This window comes from Penicillium citrinum (assembly GCF_028827155.1).
Source record: "Penicillium citrinum strain IBT 23319 chromosome Unknown utg000002l:1.0-3833315.0:1.0-3834789.0, whole genome shotgun sequence".
NCBI classification, from domain to species: domain Eukaryota; kingdom Fungi; phylum Ascomycota; class Eurotiomycetes; order Eurotiales; family Aspergillaceae; genus Penicillium; species Penicillium citrinum.
Window position 1 is genome coordinate 2149743 of NW_026622687.1, and position 16558 is coordinate 2166300.

At 47.3% G+C, this 16558-nt stretch overlaps 6 protein-coding genes across 6 annotated transcripts; 4 read left to right on the forward strand and 2 right to left on the reverse strand.

The window, feature by feature from the left end:
* Window positions 1–151: 151 nt before the first annotated feature.
* Window positions 152–1916, reverse strand: N7469_002623 (spermidine synthase; the record flags this gene model as incomplete). Its single annotated transcript, XM_056641543.1, has 3 exons — window positions 152–556; window positions 614–920; window positions 979–1916. 3 exons carry the CDS (start codon window positions 1914–1916, stop codon window positions 152–154), a joined length of 1650 nt encoding a protein of 549 aa, XP_056504037.1.
* A 356-nt stretch (window positions 1917–2272) lies between these two features.
* Window positions 2273–3018, forward strand: N7469_002624 (uncharacterized protein; the record flags this gene model as incomplete). The annotated part of the gene is made up of 2 exons (XM_056641544.1): window positions 2273–2417; window positions 2564–3018. 2 exons carry the CDS (start codon window positions 2273–2275, stop codon window positions 3016–3018), a joined length of 600 nt encoding a protein of 199 aa, XP_056504038.1.
* A 451-nt stretch (window positions 3019–3469) lies between these two features.
* Window positions 3470–7214, reverse strand: N7469_002625 (uncharacterized protein; the record flags this gene model as incomplete). Its single annotated transcript, XM_056641545.1, has 9 exons — window positions 3470–3585; window positions 3639–3797; window positions 3887–3917; window positions 3980–5026; window positions 5087–5122; window positions 5184–5331; window positions 5404–5474; window positions 5560–5657; window positions 6035–7214. The coding sequence occupies 9 exons, from the start codon at window positions 7212–7214 to the stop codon at window positions 3470–3472; spliced, it is 2886 nt and encodes a 961-aa protein (XP_056504039.1).
* A 1602-nt stretch (window positions 7215–8816) lies between these two features.
* On the forward strand, window positions 8817–11564 carry N7469_002626 (ubiquitin-associated-like domain-containing protein; the record flags this gene model as incomplete). The annotated part of the gene is made up of 7 exons (XM_056641546.1): window positions 8817–8903; window positions 8967–9035; window positions 9102–9135; window positions 9191–9337; window positions 9394–10641; window positions 10691–11145; window positions 11196–11564. 7 exons carry the CDS (start codon window positions 8817–8819, stop codon window positions 11562–11564), a joined length of 2409 nt encoding a protein of 802 aa, XP_056504040.1.
* A 305-nt stretch (window positions 11565–11869) lies between these two features.
* On the forward strand, window positions 11870–12598 carry N7469_002627 (putative nuclear distribution protein RO10; the record flags this gene model as incomplete). Its single annotated transcript, XM_056641547.1, has 2 exons — window positions 11870–12101; window positions 12192–12598. The coding sequence occupies 2 exons, from the start codon at window positions 11870–11872 to the stop codon at window positions 12596–12598; spliced, it is 639 nt and encodes a 212-aa protein (XP_056504041.1).
* Window positions 12599–14731: 2133 nt separating this feature from the next.
* sho1 (osmosensor SHO1) lies at window positions 14732–15614 on the forward strand (the record flags this gene model as incomplete). The annotated part of the gene is made up of 2 exons (XM_056641548.1): window positions 14732–15321; window positions 15365–15614. 2 exons carry the CDS (start codon window positions 14732–14734, stop codon window positions 15612–15614), a joined length of 840 nt encoding a protein of 279 aa, XP_056504042.1.
* Window positions 15615–16558: the final 944 nt, after the last annotated feature.

Below are 16558 nucleotides of genomic sequence, written 5' to 3' on the forward strand. Positions count from 1 at the left end.
ATCACGATAGAGCTAGATACACAACGACACACTCTTGACGCCGGTCTCCGAGAGCCCTTTTATAAAGTCATATCAGATGAACAAGAAGAACTATAGAATTTTGAATAGTTACTCCATATCACATGTTACATAGTACAAATTTACTAGAGGATTACCAATTCTCCCAGACAGCATCAGGAATAACCTTGCGCATGATAGCCCAATGCTCCAGTGCTCCACGATCCTGGTATTTATAAAGTCTCTTGACTTCATCCGCCTTCAGAACCGATCTTCCACCCTTAGGAATCGACGAGAATAGAGCGGGGCTGATCTCGTGCTTGGGAACGAGGTAGCTCTGTCGTGATTTGCTTTGCAGGTAATCGGCTGGCACGGCATCGCGGAACTCAATCGGGGAGCTAGAGCTCTTCTTACAGAAGAGGACCATGTTGGTGAAGTCGGGGTTATTGGCGTCATTGTCGGCTGGGTGCTCGCGGAAAATGCGGCAAGAGGAGAAGACTGCTTGGATAGTGCGGATGATGAGGCCGGTTGGGTAGAGATTCACATCGCCAGCATAATTCTGGTTGATGAGTCAGTGTATGTTTGGGGAGGTGGTATGACCAGATATTGAACTTACGATGGCAATGGCACCATCTTCTTTGAGTAGCGACTTGAGATCGTTGAGGAATTCGACGGTGAAAAGTTCCGCGGGTTCAGCACCGCCGGTGAAGACGTCATGAACGATGTAGTCGTATTGTGGAACAACATTTGATTTCAAGGAGCGCTTTACAAATTTGGTTGCATCTTCGATGGCCGCGTGGTGATTGGAGGGGAGGTTGAAGTACTTGGTCGCGAACTTGTGCACAACAGGGTCAAGTTCCACAATAGTAGTATCAATACCGTGCTTCATCAAAGCAGCCGGGGTAGTGCCGATTCCAAGGCCACTATTATTCATGATGGTTAGCCAGTATATTACACGAATGTTGAACATGCTGCCCTTACATGACCAGTGCTTTACTGTTAGCATCCACGCGAGGACCACCGTGGTCAGGCTCGACTAAACGGACGGCCTCGAGCATGGCGAAGATGGCATAGATGGGGTCTTCAACTTCTGGGTGGTAACCGGGTGCGGTCTTGGTCCATTGACCACCAAGCAGACTATGATCGCAACGCATGACTCGGAAACCATCATTTTGATTTTCCAAGATAGAGATATATCCAGTGTATGATTCTTGTCGCGCAAGGAGAGAATACCCTTCGTGACTGATGGCAGAGTTCACACCGCTGATGCCTCCGAGGTGCACATCCGATGTCAATGAGAAGAGAACCGATGGGATCGCCAACAGAAGCATCTTGGACGGAATAACAGCCGCGTAAAGAGCGGCAATGATAAATTGCAGACCAGCACGAGTGAAGAGGACCGTGAAACCAATGGTGGAAGAGAGGATGGCTTCGGCAATATGCTCACTCGCAGAGTAGATAGCATACGAAGCTAGCATGGGCACATGCTCGACCACCAGATCACCCTGGGCCTCAAGATGGAGCGCATATTGGATCTGCTTTCCAGCAATAGCCACAGTCAAAGTAATCAAAGGGAAGTAACCGAAAAGTTCAGTGATAACTGGACCAGCTGGGTTACCCAACTTCGAACTCTGCTGCAGCAGGAAATACTGCAGGGTCGGAGTCCAAAAGGCCAAGACAGGGAGAAGGTAAGCAGCGACACGACCAAATCGTTTCATGATCTGATCCTTAAGGAACCAGCCAGCAATGCCAAAAATTCCGACGCCGTAGCTGTGGAAGATATGCGCCGGCAGGGAGCCATAGACAGGCGACAGCACTAACACCATCACCGGCGAGTAGAAAGCTGCTAGGAACAGCAATGCCATACCTGACCCCAGCCGGGGCAGATCGGCTTGACGGATATATTGCTCAAGAGACATGATATCCTAGCTACCAATTAGAGCTTTGCCACTATTGAAAGTGAATATGGTGGCTCAATACTGCATCTGCAAGATGTCATGTCAGCAATAGTCCACCCAGCAATAATTAGAAAAAGATAGTGTTCCCAGTTTCAGAGAGCTGAACCAGTTCCAGATAATAACAAAACTTACACGTTCAAACAGACGGCATCTCTCAATCGCAAAAGGCAGAAAAAGAAAATAGAAAAGAAAATCGAGGAGTGGCAGAAACGACACCTTTTGCCGCCGTCTTCCGCGTTCCCAACTCACCTCTTTTTTTCCCCACAACCTTGCGACTGTTGTGACTCTACTTGAAACACAGGAGAGATCCCTTCAGGATGCCACATTTCCCCATGAATACCGGCTTCCAGCCAAATACAGAAATGCCCGATGAAAAGCACCCTTCTGTCCAGGTTAAGAACCGTCGCAAGCGATACCTGGATCAGCACCCCGAGTACTTCTCGGCGGAGCTTGAGCTAGCCGGTCCGCTCGCTCTCTTTCCATTTGCTGCACACACCTTCACTATCTGAATTTCTAAAATGGAGTCTAGGGTGAACGATGTGTATTGCAAAGAGAAGAAATTGTTCAATCTAGCTAACTCCTGAGGGATCCTCCCTCGAAACTTTTAGATCCGTTGTTGTACGACCGTCTCATCCGTCGATTCCAAACGCCGCAGGAAAGAGAAGCGCAAGGCCGCGCGAAGGGATTCTCCGGAGTCTTACAGACGGATTTGATGCGGTCTGAAGCGAAGATAGATGCGCTGGCCAATCCAGATCCCAACGCGATGCTGAGCTATACCCGTGGTCGCGATGGTGAGATCCTCGCCGAGGATCGTGATGATATCCCCGCCAACAAGGAAGAAGGAGAGAAGGCTTGGCAATGGGAAATGGGACTGCGATTCATGAGAGGTGATGATCCGGACTTTGATTATAAGACTGTTGATGAGAATGAGGAGTATGATGATTTGTCCGAGGAGTTGGATGATTATTTCGAGGACGAAGAACCCGAATGGGTGGTTGGTGATTCTCGTGGTGAAGATGCCCGGGAAAAACTGCAGGGTGAGACGGGCATTCAAGATTTTTGATTAAAGGGCGTGGTGTGCAATTATACACACACAAGTCTAGTGCTCTAACATATCACAAGAGTCTGTCATGGCTTCAAGGAGTTATACCTCATTCCATGGAGTTCGAGGATATAAGACCTTAAAGAGGCAGACTACTTGAGAATGACAGCATTCCCATCGACGACCTTTGTCTGTCTGAGACTTCGGGCTCCGCGTCTTGCGTCTTGGATCTACGCTCTGAATTCATACGCAGTAATCGGATTCTCTTTGCTGTTACAGGTACAGGAATGTCATTTAGGATTCTACACGGAGTAATGATTTTCTCACATATGGAAATGCTACTACTCCGAAGTGTCTGACATGCATTCAGTGATTCAGTGATTTAGTGATATCGCTATCCTTTGATGAAGCCTATTTCATGCAATGTATATGATGCTTAATGAATATAAATATCGTTATCAGGAGATCCACCTCAAGTGCGAGCAAGCAGCTTGACGGCCTGTTCCCTAAGTTTGAATTTCTGAACCTTCCCACTCGCCGTCTTAGGGAAAGTGTCCGTAGGATTCAGAAAGAATACGTATTTGGGAACTAGCTGTAATGTTAGAACAGTGCAAATAATGCCATGGTAAAGAGGTACATACCGAGATGATTGCTCAACTTCTCACGAACCCATTGCTGAATCTCTTCAGCTGTGACAACTTTGGAGGCTTGATCTCGAGCGAATATGAAAGCGGCGACGACTTCGCCATATTGTTCATCTGGTACACCGACGACAGAGACATCGATAACGCCCGGATGAGCTAATAAACAATTCTCGATTTCCAGGGGATGAATGTTCTCACCCCGCGGATGATCAAGTCCTTAATACGCCCCGTGATGGATATATAACCGTCTTCAGAGATAGACGCCTCATCTCCAGTCTATTACAGAGTGTATCAGTCTTCAAGCAACTCCTAGTAAGCCCGAATATAAGCCAACTTACATGCATCCAAATCTTGCCAGTCTTATCGGGAATCATAACTTCCGTTGTCTTCGTAGGGTCTCCCCAATATTCTTTCATCAGCAGGTAGCCACTAACCGCTAACTCTCCTCGAATTCCAGTTGGAAGTATCCGAGAACTATCCTCTGGGCTCACGACTTTGGCCTCGACATGTGGCATTAACTTCCCGACAGTGCTGATTCTCTTGTCTATAGGGTCATTGGTAGCAGTCATCGCCGAGACCGGACTCGTCTCTGTCATCCCGTAACAGATCGTCAGTTCAGTCAGATTCAAGATCTTATGTAGCCTTTTCATAAGCTCTGCAGGAATACTGCTTCCAGCTGCAATTCCGGTACGTAGGTACTGGAATCCCTCGCCGGAAACCTCGCCCGAGGCGATGAGACTAAGCTCCTCCAGGAACATCGTAGGCACGCCATAAAGGGCGGTGCATTTTTCTTCTTGCACGGCTTGCAAAGCTGCACGGGCATTAAACGACTCGGTTGGGAAGACGAGAGCAGAGCCGTGTGTTGCCGTGGCCATATAACCCAAAATAGAACCAAAGCAATGGAACATTGGTGGTGGGCAGCATACTATATCCTTGGGGGTGAGTAGCATACGGTCGCCAATTTGGGAGCCATTATTTAGAATCGAGCGGTGGCTAAGGCAGGCCGCTTTTGGCATGGCAGTCGTGCCGGACGTGAATTGAATGTTGACAATATCTTGCGGGGAGAGGTTCTGTTCGGGCAATGGACGACCATCCCCAGGCAATTGAGACATGATTGAGGAGAACGGCGTCAGGCTTTTATAGGAAGATATATCTACCCGGCCGGATGAATTGTTGACAAGGATAACTTTCTCAAGGGAGGGTATGCGGACTGATTGGAGTTTCGAGCTAGATAGGTCTTCAACCATATGCTCGAGGAGAGAGACATTGCTGCGAGGGTCCTTGCGAGGTAGATTTGATTCGGCGCTTATAATGAGGTGACTCGCCTCCAGATGACTTAGAGCGGAGATGACCTGTGTGGAATTGAAGCTTGGGTTAAGTGGTACCTGGAGTCAAAAGAATCAGACGACATCCATGCTATAGTAGAACTAGCTGGAGAGACTTACCAGAATGGCTCCTAGTTTGAACAAAGCATATGTTGCCTAGTATTAATGAGCAACCACCATGATTTGCCTAACTGTTCAACTGATCACTGCGACTTACCACAGCATACTCCATCGAGTTTCCCAGCATTACCCCAACCCTTTCGCCCTTCCGCACCCCTACCGATTCCAAGCCCCGGGCAAGCGCATTGCTTTTGGCATCAAGAGAGGCGTAGGTGACACGGTCGTTCTGATGCTTCGAGATGACACTTCAAAAGAGATAGTAATGAGACAAGTTGGCTAAAGCATCTAGGTAGATTCAATTGGTATGAATAACTCACGCTGTTCTATCACCATGTTCGGCTACAACTTTCGCAAAGTGCTCACCAACGGTCGATTCAAGCAAGGGCGGCTTGCAAAAACGGCCATGTTAGCATGTTTTCATACTAATGAATTGATTGCAACAAAGACACAAAGTCTCGAACAGGAGTACTCACGTCCAATGGACCCCGTATATAGCTTTCAGTTAGCAGGGTTCGCCGATGTAAGTGAACGGAGTGAAGCTGTCGTCCAAATCGGAGACCTCCGAAGATCCCTTTATAAACACGCATGATAGCTTTCCGAGTTCCAAAATTTGCAAGCTTACGATAGCTTCATGACTTTCCCAAGTGAGAATTTTTACTGGTACAAATCCTCCGAGCATTCAAAATTGGAGGAAAAAGGGGAGTTGCAGCAAGGTCAAATCAAGACTGGAGCTTCCCCGCATGAAACAACTTTGACATTGCGGGGTCACCTCCGAGGCTCGTCGTCTGTGCCTGCAGCGGATCGGCATTTGCATGTTCTACAAAGTGAGAAGGTTGTATGACATGGGAACATTGGCCATTGAGTGATGCAAGGAAATTCTATTTGTTCTGTGCTAAAATTAAATCTAGATATGTCTAAATCTCCGAGAAACACACTTGTCAGACCCACACTGGCAACGTCGACGTGGTGTACTCCAATATCCGGGTCCATAATCGATTCTGACTTGTTCAAAGATGGGTATTTCCTTAACTGATCTAAACACAATGTTAGAACGGTCTCCTGCATTAAAGCAGGTTGCACTGGCATTAGCTTCATCACAGTGATGATTCGAAAATCGAGTCCATCCACCAAATCGGGATGGGTCCACCACGGCATCATTGAAACGATGGATCTCTCCTGGTTCTGTTCCGCTACAAGCTATTTGCATGCTAAAAACATCATCGGTAGGATAAGTTGGTTTACTTCGAATCTCTCCATTGTACTCACCTAGCCACATATCATCTGGAAAGTTAGTCAGTGCCCGAGTTCCCGCTCCCTGACCAGGAAACTCCCGAAGCTCAATAAAATCACTCGCTACAAACATGGGGTCACATTCGCAGATTCCTTCACTACTGCATAGGTAACATTTACCATATGCAGTCGACCGTGCCAATCGATCCACCTTGTTGCGTCCGGGGACGAAGAAGTTACCTTTGATGTTGACCTGAGACTTTGCAGAATCGTCCCATGGAAACATTGGTCGACGAAGACCACCGCTCTCAGTCTGCACAACATGGTGCGGGTGTTCGGTAGCTAGATTGATCTCCGGTGCGAGGGCTTCACTGAGACCCGGCCAGTCTTCTCCGGCCCATGAAAGAAGTGGTCCACGCCATTCTAAGTCTCGGGTGCGGGCGAATATCTCAATACTGCGTCGCTCAGTCAAAAGGATTGAGAGAAGGTTGTTCCAATCCGTGCCATTCTCATACTCTATGGCAGATCGGAAGGCTGCTGCATGCGCACAAATAGTGAATACTTTCCATCCGAGCCAATCAAGGGCCCGGTAAATTCTGCCAGAACGGTCTTCTGGCTCGTATAATAATTGTTTACTGATATGTGTAAAGGTTTGCTCCATAAAGTTAGATAGACTGTCGTTGATATTGACATTCATCGTCCAATCAATGCTCTCGGGCTTACCCTGAACAACCCTTGGGAAATAACAAGCAATATTCAGATCCCAGTAGATTGCTGCCATGATTTCATTATAATGCTCTTGGCGTACGGGCTCTTGAGGGGAAAGTATTTGCCGCCGCTTGCTATCACGCTCGTTGGCGAAATCGCTCTCAACACGGCGCTTGCCTGGGCGAAACATGGTTCTGTAAAGTAGTTAGTGGTCTTGGTGTAACTGCGGTTAGAGACTGAATATGAGTTGAATGATCGAGTTTTGAAATAAGCTGTTGCAAGCAATTCTCGATAGATGGACCAGCAAACTCGACAACTTAAATCATTTCTGTGATGCTTTGAGGAGACTCTGATCCATAATAATAGCATTTTTCAATTCATTGAAGCATTATCCCAATTAATAATGCACCTTGTGACAGTTCTTTCAATAATACTTCGAAGAACAATCAGACAAAGGATACCAAAGACCACACATGTGTCATTGATGATATGGCACTATTATTAGTCTTGACCATGAACAATTCCCACTGGAACCATTGTCATCCATATTTGGCATACTTCAAGGCTTTCCCGTTAGCCCTAGTGATTTGTTTGTACGCTTGTATGCGTGACGAGTGCGCCAACCGAGAACACTAAGTGTTTTTATGTCAATGAATGAAAGATTCGGTTTTCAAAATACGCCAGAGGAAATTAATTTTACATTCATTTCTGAACAAGTCCATTGAACAAAACAGAAATAGCGGATTCCAGTAAAAAAAAAAGGTATTGCTGTTCGGGCAAGCGAACAGCGACAGCACCAGAGACCTTTCGGATATCTTCAAACATATCACAAAACAAAATGGAAAGTATGGACCCTATTTCTTTTCCCAGTAAGAATACCCACCACCCTTCCCATTTTGGGGTTTCTATCATTGTAGACGAAATATACTTGAGTCCGGGTAATAGCTTGCTTCAGTAGCTTGTTCTAAGTCCGGTATCGGACTGATCCGAAGATATGAGATTGGGACCACCTTGCTGGTCGTAAATATGGACATACATTACTGTATTCAGGAATTGTGACCATGAATAAAGGGTTGTTTTGAAGGCTGGGAGCTCACATCGAACGAAATATCAAAGCGTTCCTCTGAAGTTCGCATTGTTCACGAACTATGTGGCCTGATGATCGACCGCTAGGGTGAGCTCAACGAAACTCGGTGGCGATAAGAGGAAAATTCACATAGTTCATGCGTTCTTTGTATCCTTGATACTCTCGCGAGTGACATTTGTCGAGCGAGTTGTTGGCAAACGTCTTAGGTTTGTCCAGATAATATCACTTGCAACCACCAGAAAACGAGTTACGATACACGCTCCGTAGTAGATTGATTCTGTTTCTTGAGCCTTGCTATTTGCAGCAAGGAAGAATTTCTTGTAAATCTCGATCCCAACAAGTCTATAAGTTATCCTGATGAATAAGTTTGGAGCCCGCAAGCTCTCATCAAGACGGTAATCACAATAAGACAGTGATTAAATATCATACTGAGCAGTGATATATCTCTCAATGCCACAATAAGCGAACAAACGAGCAAAAGAAAGAACAAATCCAGATCGATCGATGAACAACGTTGAAAGCCGCGGAGATCTCGACCAAAAGGGAAGCGGTGGGGGTTGGCGTCATGTGGTGGGGAAACAAGCTTGTGGATGCGATAATCTGCTCTCCGCGCGCTTTGTTTCCTTGACATTCGCTCCTGGGTGGGTATGCTTAAACAATAATCGCCTTCTCGGTCTAGCAAAAGGTACCAAATAGCTCGCCAATATGGCATCCGACCCGCCGGAAGAAGCCATTGCCAACTTTGTCAGCTTCACTAGCACCACCCGTGAGCAAGCTGTCAGTTTCCTAAAGGTCAGTATTACCCTCCTCGATCTTTAATGGTCTGCTCCAAGACTAACTCTTTTCGTCTAAAAGGCCAATAACCTTGACTCTCAGAAAGCTATCAATGCCTATTTCGAAGACCCGACGGGTCCCCATCCACAGGTACTGCCGCGGAACACCCCGAAGTTGAAGTCGGAACTGGACGCTGACTACTCTTTGTGATGACAGAACACAGGTTTTTACAATGACAATAATGCTTCAGGTACATCACCTGGTATCTACCCTTGATGCTTCCTATAACTGAACGACTGCTTTAGGATTTGGCTATGGCCAGCAAGATCATGGCCACAGAGTGCCAGCCACAGCTCCGCCCTCTCGTCCCCCATCGCGAACGAATATGATAGAAGCTTCACAACCACCGGACTACGATAAAGCCACTGCGCAATCCTCACAGGGAAATACGGGTCAGAAGATCTCCTCGGTGGACATTGTTCAAGTCGTGCTGACAGGTTCCTTATAGGCAATGCGGGCTCGGACCAGAAAATGAGCTTAGCCCAGCGCGAGGAACAGGAATTACAACAAGCAGTTGCTATGTCACTTAATCATGGCATGGGGAAGCAGGAGACTGGAGTTACATCAGGAAACCAGGCGCACTTTGGTAAAGCGACTCGCGACGAGTATGACGAGAGCGCATGGGCGATGACTCTATTCAATACGAGTTCCCAGGAAGTGGTCATGAGTCCTGATCCTGAGGATCGAAAAAGAGTCGCGGGAGAACCAGCTTTCATCCGACCCTCCAGTAATAACCTCTATCTTGGAGGGTTCCTCACTATCCTCCATCAAATTCCTCTTGCTCGGGAAGCCCTTTTGCTTCGTAACAAGGTCCTCTTTGATTACGGCCAAGATTCACAGTGGTGGAATGGTCAGCCTATCAACTTACCAAAGATCGTGACTGTTCATGAAGGTGGTGATCAGGACAATGACTGGGATGATATAATTTTCGAAACCCAGCGCTTGATGGCATTTCTGGATTCTACGGACAGGTCATTTGGCAGCAGCGACGCTCTTGCGAGTCTGAAAAACCTCCATGATTACGCCTCAGACTCAGAAGAAGCTATCACGAGGTTCCTCGAAACATGGCATCGTGCAGCATTGCGAGCGCAACCCGATAATGCATTGTCGACCATCTTCCAGACCCATGCCTATAAGCAAACACCATTTGATGATCCAGCAGATGAGGACGAGCCCATCTCAAAGGAGCTTTTCATCTTCGAACCCCATCTTGAGCAAGAGCCCGGCCAAACACTTTACGATGTTTTAGACAATGCGATCTGGAGCGATAGACCCGGGGAGCAGATGGATGATGTATGGCTTGAACATCTGGGCGAGCTTCTTGTTATGAAGCTGGACTCATATGAGAATGCCAAGTCCGTAGACGTGAAGGTACCAGCGGTATTTTACCCAGACCGCTACATGAGCAGTTGTCGAGAACTTGCACTTGAGTTCCGGACAAAACGGCTCGAGGTCATGGAAGAGATACAGAAGTTAGAACGACTGATGACTCGATTCACTTGTCCTCGAACTGCTGTTGGCTCACTCACCGTCAGAGAGATCCTCGAGAAAGCTGCGCAAGCGGCACCTGTGGTTCTGTCGGAAAACTCAGTTTTGAAAGACGACTCAACAACCCCCGGATTGAAGGCAGAAAAGGCATCACGCATTGCGCGTCAGTTGCAAGAAGTGTCTCAGAAGGTGGAAACTAAGTTAAAAGGTACCTTTCCAGATACACGACTGAAAAACTAGGAGGCTAACATATGCAGACTTGGAATCCAAGAAACAGAAGGCTTTGGAAACTATGCGCAGCTATTCCAAAACTCTCACTGAACCCAGTGAGTCGCCTCATGAGCCACCTAAACACAAATATACTTTGCGTGGCGTCTGTACCGAGCCACATGTCACATACGTCTTGAAGAGCGACAAAACAAGCGGCTCCGATGACTTGATGGAGTTGGACAATGGAAGCCAGGGCTCAGAACAATGGTGGCGAATCAGCTATTCTGCCGAGGATGGGAAGGCCCGCCAGGCTGAGAAACGAGCTGCCCAGGGAAATCAATCGGCTTCCCAGCATGGGGATGTTGTTGGCTATACGGCACAGAAAGTACGAGAAATCGAGGTCCTCCGAGCTGCTCGCGAGGAGTGGAGAACGGTGCTGCTGGTTTATGCCAGTGAACAGGCTATGGATACTAAGGTTGAGCCAGCACCGATGCAACTCCAGGTAAGCTCGACGAAAATTGAAACGATTGTCATGATCTAATCTTGAAACAGGGCTTCGTGAGGAAAGACAACGAGCAATTTGCCACAGAATGCGAGGAAAACACTACGAACGCTCAAGATGCCCAGATGACTGATTCATCAGGGAACAACAATAGTACAAGTGTGCAGTATCCTTCATCGCAAGAACGAGAACGAGGCCAAAATGTCAATGTCTTTGACTATGAGGTCTCCGATTTCGATAGCGAGCGCGGATCCGGAAAAGAGATGCAGGAGAAGCCACGCACCAGTCTACTTGGTGCCAACACGAGCCAGTCAAATAGACAACCGGCAGTCTCTCAGGCACTAGACGATGATTCTGAGTGGAATGCGGTAGATGAAGATGCAGAGATGGTAGACCACGTGGAAACCGCGAGGCCTTAACTTAGTAAATGAGACATGAATGAATGAACACTAGATCTCAGCGGCCATCTCGGATAGGACCGTCGAATATGAATGTGACAACATGCGTGAATTCTATATCTACCTGCTATAAGAGCTGCTTCAGTATACTTTTACACAATAATTCTAGTTCAGTAGGCCTAGTTGTCCATTGACCAGTAGTGAGAGTGTGCCGTCCCACATCTGCCGGCGCCTCCACCGCCTGTCCGAACATCAACAAACTCACCTGCAATTTATTGAACATTCCAGCTCTAAGACCAACAAATCACACCCCCAGCAAAACCACCATGACAGTCGAAAGTGATACTGTGGCGGGCGCTACAATCGAACTCCTCGAAGCCCGCCTCCACCGTCTCTCCTACCTCCTAACCGGTAACTCAGACTGGATAGGAATCCCCAACACACCATCAAAGCCAACCTCGCACGACGAAACAATTTCACGACGTCTATCCAGTCTAGAAAAGGAATTACAAAAACTAAGCAAATCCGTCCCCGCCGTACGAGAAATCATTCAACTCCGTACGTTTCTCCTCCAATCCCCTCGGGCAGAAACCCCCCTCCCCATACGTAACAAAATACACCAGCACCATAAATATTAACAAAACTCAGACGATCAAAATCAAGACCTCTTCCACCCAACAGATCCAACCACAATACCAGAAGGCCTCACGCCAGAAACCCTCTCCGCAATCGTTCTCTCCTACGCCTCCGCCTTCCCGGAAACCGCCTCAAGACTGACATCTCTAAATGACCTCCCTATTCCCGATGTGCAGAGCTCCGCAGCCCTAATCGAGCTCCAGCCGAGATTAGATCGAGCAGCGCAGAAACAAGCGGAGCAAGCGGCGCAGATTTCGGAATTGAGGATTCGTACCGCGCGTGTTTTGCAGCGGTGGTATGAGGTTGGGCTTGTGGGGAGCGGGGAGTGTTGGGCTGAGTGGGAGGGTAGACTTGAGGGTGTTGAGAGGGAGGTTAGGAGGAGGGAGGTTTTTAAGGAGAGGAGGGAGAATGAGATTTGAGGGAGTTTTTTTTGGGGGGGGGGGGGGAACTTGATGGTGAGATTGGATTGTTGGGAATGTTTAGGGTGGATTGGTTTAATTTTATGATATCCCTGAGTTGGCGTTGAATTGGATTTATTTCCACTGATAGTACTTTATCTAAGTATCAGTAGGACATTCGAGTCCCTGAAGTCAATTGAAGGAGGAAAGAATGACATTCCTGGTAGTATTGGCCTCGGATGAATACCATGAGCTTGGTGTTTTATCTTGGATGACCCAGACTTGTGTAAATGTATCACATGTAATAGGTCTAGTTATGTGAGGATCGATCGCTACAGCGCTCTGTCACATACCGATGGTCGGTTAAATGAGATCATGTCAGATAGGATCCATTCCAGTGAGGTCAAATGGAATGCTGGAGACTAAATACCCCGGATTCTTGGAGGGGACCGAGGTTGAGACCCGATTCCAACCTTGGAAGAGGGCGAATTGAGTTTGGAATACTAGTATACTATCAGGATTGAATACCAATGCGTGGAATGATGTAGTATAATCAACGCACTAGGCATCCTGGACATAGTAAGCATTAAGTGTTTATGTATGATGGGTGATCAGTAGGAGATAACTACGTGCGATCTGAGTGGGGCGTGGGGTTTGAAAGGCCGTAGCGTGGCCTTCAGTACTACACTACTCCGTACTCCGTTAACTAGTTAACTAGTACCTAGTACAGTATGTACAAGAGTGTCGTCAACTATATAGTGATACTAGCACACAATGTAGTGAAAATTCACTGTGATTTCTACTAATCGAGAATAGTGTAAATGCCCAGATTGAAAGCGTTCTGGGAGCCCACATACAATATCAAGTGGGTGACACAATCGGATTCTAGACCAGATTCAGGTCCACATGTATCCCGCTGTGGCAAGATGGTTGGGTACTGTGTAATTATACAAATTATCCGTGGATCTAGTCTGTTCTCTCCTTCTCTTCTCTGTACCATTGGTATTGTACTGATATACTACTAATCCTAAATGCCAACTAACTGGATATTTACTAAGGACAAAGTACATATACATACTCTGTACATAACTAGTAGTTAGTACGTCGGAGCCAACTTGTGCCCGCGTCAGCAAAGCGGAGCTGGTGACTAAGCCGGATATTTATAGTACAATACACAATACATCACTGAGTACATATTAGACTCCAGTGTTGACATTATACTGTGTGAACTCATTGTGTAAAAAAAAAAAAACATAATAGTACTCAGTCTACTCAGTGTATTATGTACAAGTATTAAATTGTGAAATGTAAAATTAATATTAAATCCAAGCAAAGTGGAGGCATTCCCTCCACTTGAGTCTCGATTCCAGGGGAAAGTCTGTGTGTTTTTTTGGGGGCGGCCCACTTTCTGCCTGCTTTCTCACTTTCTTCTCTTCTTTCTCCTCTCTCTCTTCCCCTTCCAAACTTCCTTCACCAACTTTCACCTCTCATCCATTCATTCCTTTCTCCAGCCTGGTGCTGCGTCTTCATCTTCGCATTCGTGCTGAAATTCTCTCGTTTTTTATTTTCCCTCGACTTTCTCACTTCCTCCTTTCCTTTGGTCCAATCCACCAAAACATACCCAATACCCCTTGGTAGTTACCCGGTGGAAACCCACGTCTCTTGTCTCACAAGAAAAAAAAGGGAAAAAAAAAAGGTACGAACCACTGAAAACACCGGCGCCTAACCTTCTTTTCCCTTTCTCTTTACCTCTTTGACTTGATTGTTTCTTTTTTTCCCTTTCCCCATTATCGCATCATTAGATCTTTGCGTGTCCATTTCTTCGCGATCGCTCATCTTCACGGGCATCGCTGTCTCTCATTTTCCACCCCACACGACCGTGATTCCACCCTTGTACTAATAGGCACCGGTCCTTCTCTAGACGCCTAATACAAACAACTGGCCCTCTTCGTCAACGGCGACCTCCGTTATCATATCATCACCCTTGGAACCCCTCCGGACCCTGGACTTCCCCACCGCGAAATCCCCGTTGAGTCCATTCCATCCCAAGCGAGATTTAATCGAATCCGCTTGTCCTTCATATCAAACATCACGTCCTCGCTGTACTATTCACAGAATCAACATCGTCGAGCCGTTTCACCCCAACCCGCCAAAATGCCCAACTTCCGCCCCAGCAATATCCTGGGCGACCCCTTTGCGCTGGCCACGCTTTCCATCTCTATTCTGGCGTGGCTGATCGCCTTCATCTCTTCCATTATCTCCGATATTCAAACCGATTATCCGAACCTGGACTGGTGGGCGATCGCTTATATGTTCTGTATTAATATTGGCCTGATCTTCGTCTTCGGTACCGACACCGGTAATGTCTATGGTGTCGCCATCGTTGGTTACCTCGGTGCCGCCCTTGTCCTTACCTCGATCAGTGCAAACAACACCGTTTACGGCTCCCATGGTGCCGAGCAGGCTGCTGGTGCTGGTTTCATTCTGCTGTCTATGGTCATCATCATCTGGATCTTCTACTTCGGCTCCACCCCACAGGCCTCTCACCGCGGCTTCATCGACTCCTTCGCCCTGAACAAGGAACAGCCAGGCTCTTATCAAGGCAGCCGTCCGATGTCTAGCGCTTTCGGTGCCCGCCCGGAGACCATGGCCACCAGCAACACTCCTCAGATGTATACCTCCGCCCAATTGAGCGGCTTCGAGACTTCTTCGCCCGTCTCCGGATACCCCGGCGGACCCCCCCGGTGCCGAGCGCAATTCATCCCAGCCTCGTTTTGGTGGCACAAGCCCTGCTCCCGCCAACGCTGCTACCCCTGCCGTCAACCCGGATGGAAGCGAAGTGCCGCAACCGACCGAGTATCCGTACCGTGCCAAGGCCATCTACTCCTACGACGCAAACCCCGAAGATGCCAATGAAATCAGCTTCACCAAGCACGAGATCCTTGAAGTATCCGATGTCAGCGGTCGATGGTGGCAGGCTCGAAAATCAAGCGGAGAGACAGGTATTGCACCATCGAACTATCTGATCCTTTTGTGATAGACTAGTTCCTTGTTTTGTGTCATGCCGATATATCTTTTTTTATTTCTCTCTGTTTCCTTGATTTTTGCCTATTTTGGAGCTTGCTCTGCGCAAAAATTGCGCCCTTTTGATACCCTTCGGAATCTTCTCTCGACGTGTGTGTACTTTTGCTTCCCCCTTAACGTGATGTCTTGATGGCCTCCTCTCCTTACTTCAACGCAACTTTTACTTTCTCTATTCCTCCTTCCTTACATCTTTCCTTGGAACGCTGTTCATTTGTTTTATTTGACTTGACTTGGCTTGGTATTTGTCTTTCGCGGGAGTTTTTCCCGGTTTTGCCTTGCGCGTTTATGGTTCAGGTGCTATTTGATTGTCATTGGGAATATAGGGTCTCTGCTAACGCTGGATGAGAATGGAAGTTCGACTCATGGCATGCGCATATCCTCCTGTTCCCTTCCTTTGCATGAAAAGTCTTGGCGGCAGGCTGTGCTTTAGTGGCATCTGATCAGCCTGGTGTATAGGAAGTCCATGGAGAATGTAATCCAATACTTCCGTCAATTGCCTCTGTGCCTTCAGTCCATCGTAGGAAAGTAACAACCGAGTTGGTCTTTTTGAGTCTTTCTGAGTACCACATCAGTATCTGCTGTAGACAACGTTCTTATCAAACATTTGTCTTTCTAAAAAATATACCCTCGACATTTTAAGTCTTGTCCTCATTCTTGTTCCCGTTGAAGCTCGTTGGTCCAATCCACTTAAAATCATAGTTTACCATTCAAGATTTGCAATGTCTTCATACTTATGCACGACAATCTATCACTGACATGTTAAGTTTACCTGTCAACCTCCACGCAATTCTCCGGCGTCTCCACATGAAAACTTCAAGCCACATTACTTGAACAGCGCACTACCGTTGCTAGACCTTGTCGAGGTCTGTCGGGTATTATATCCTTTTAATTATGTTC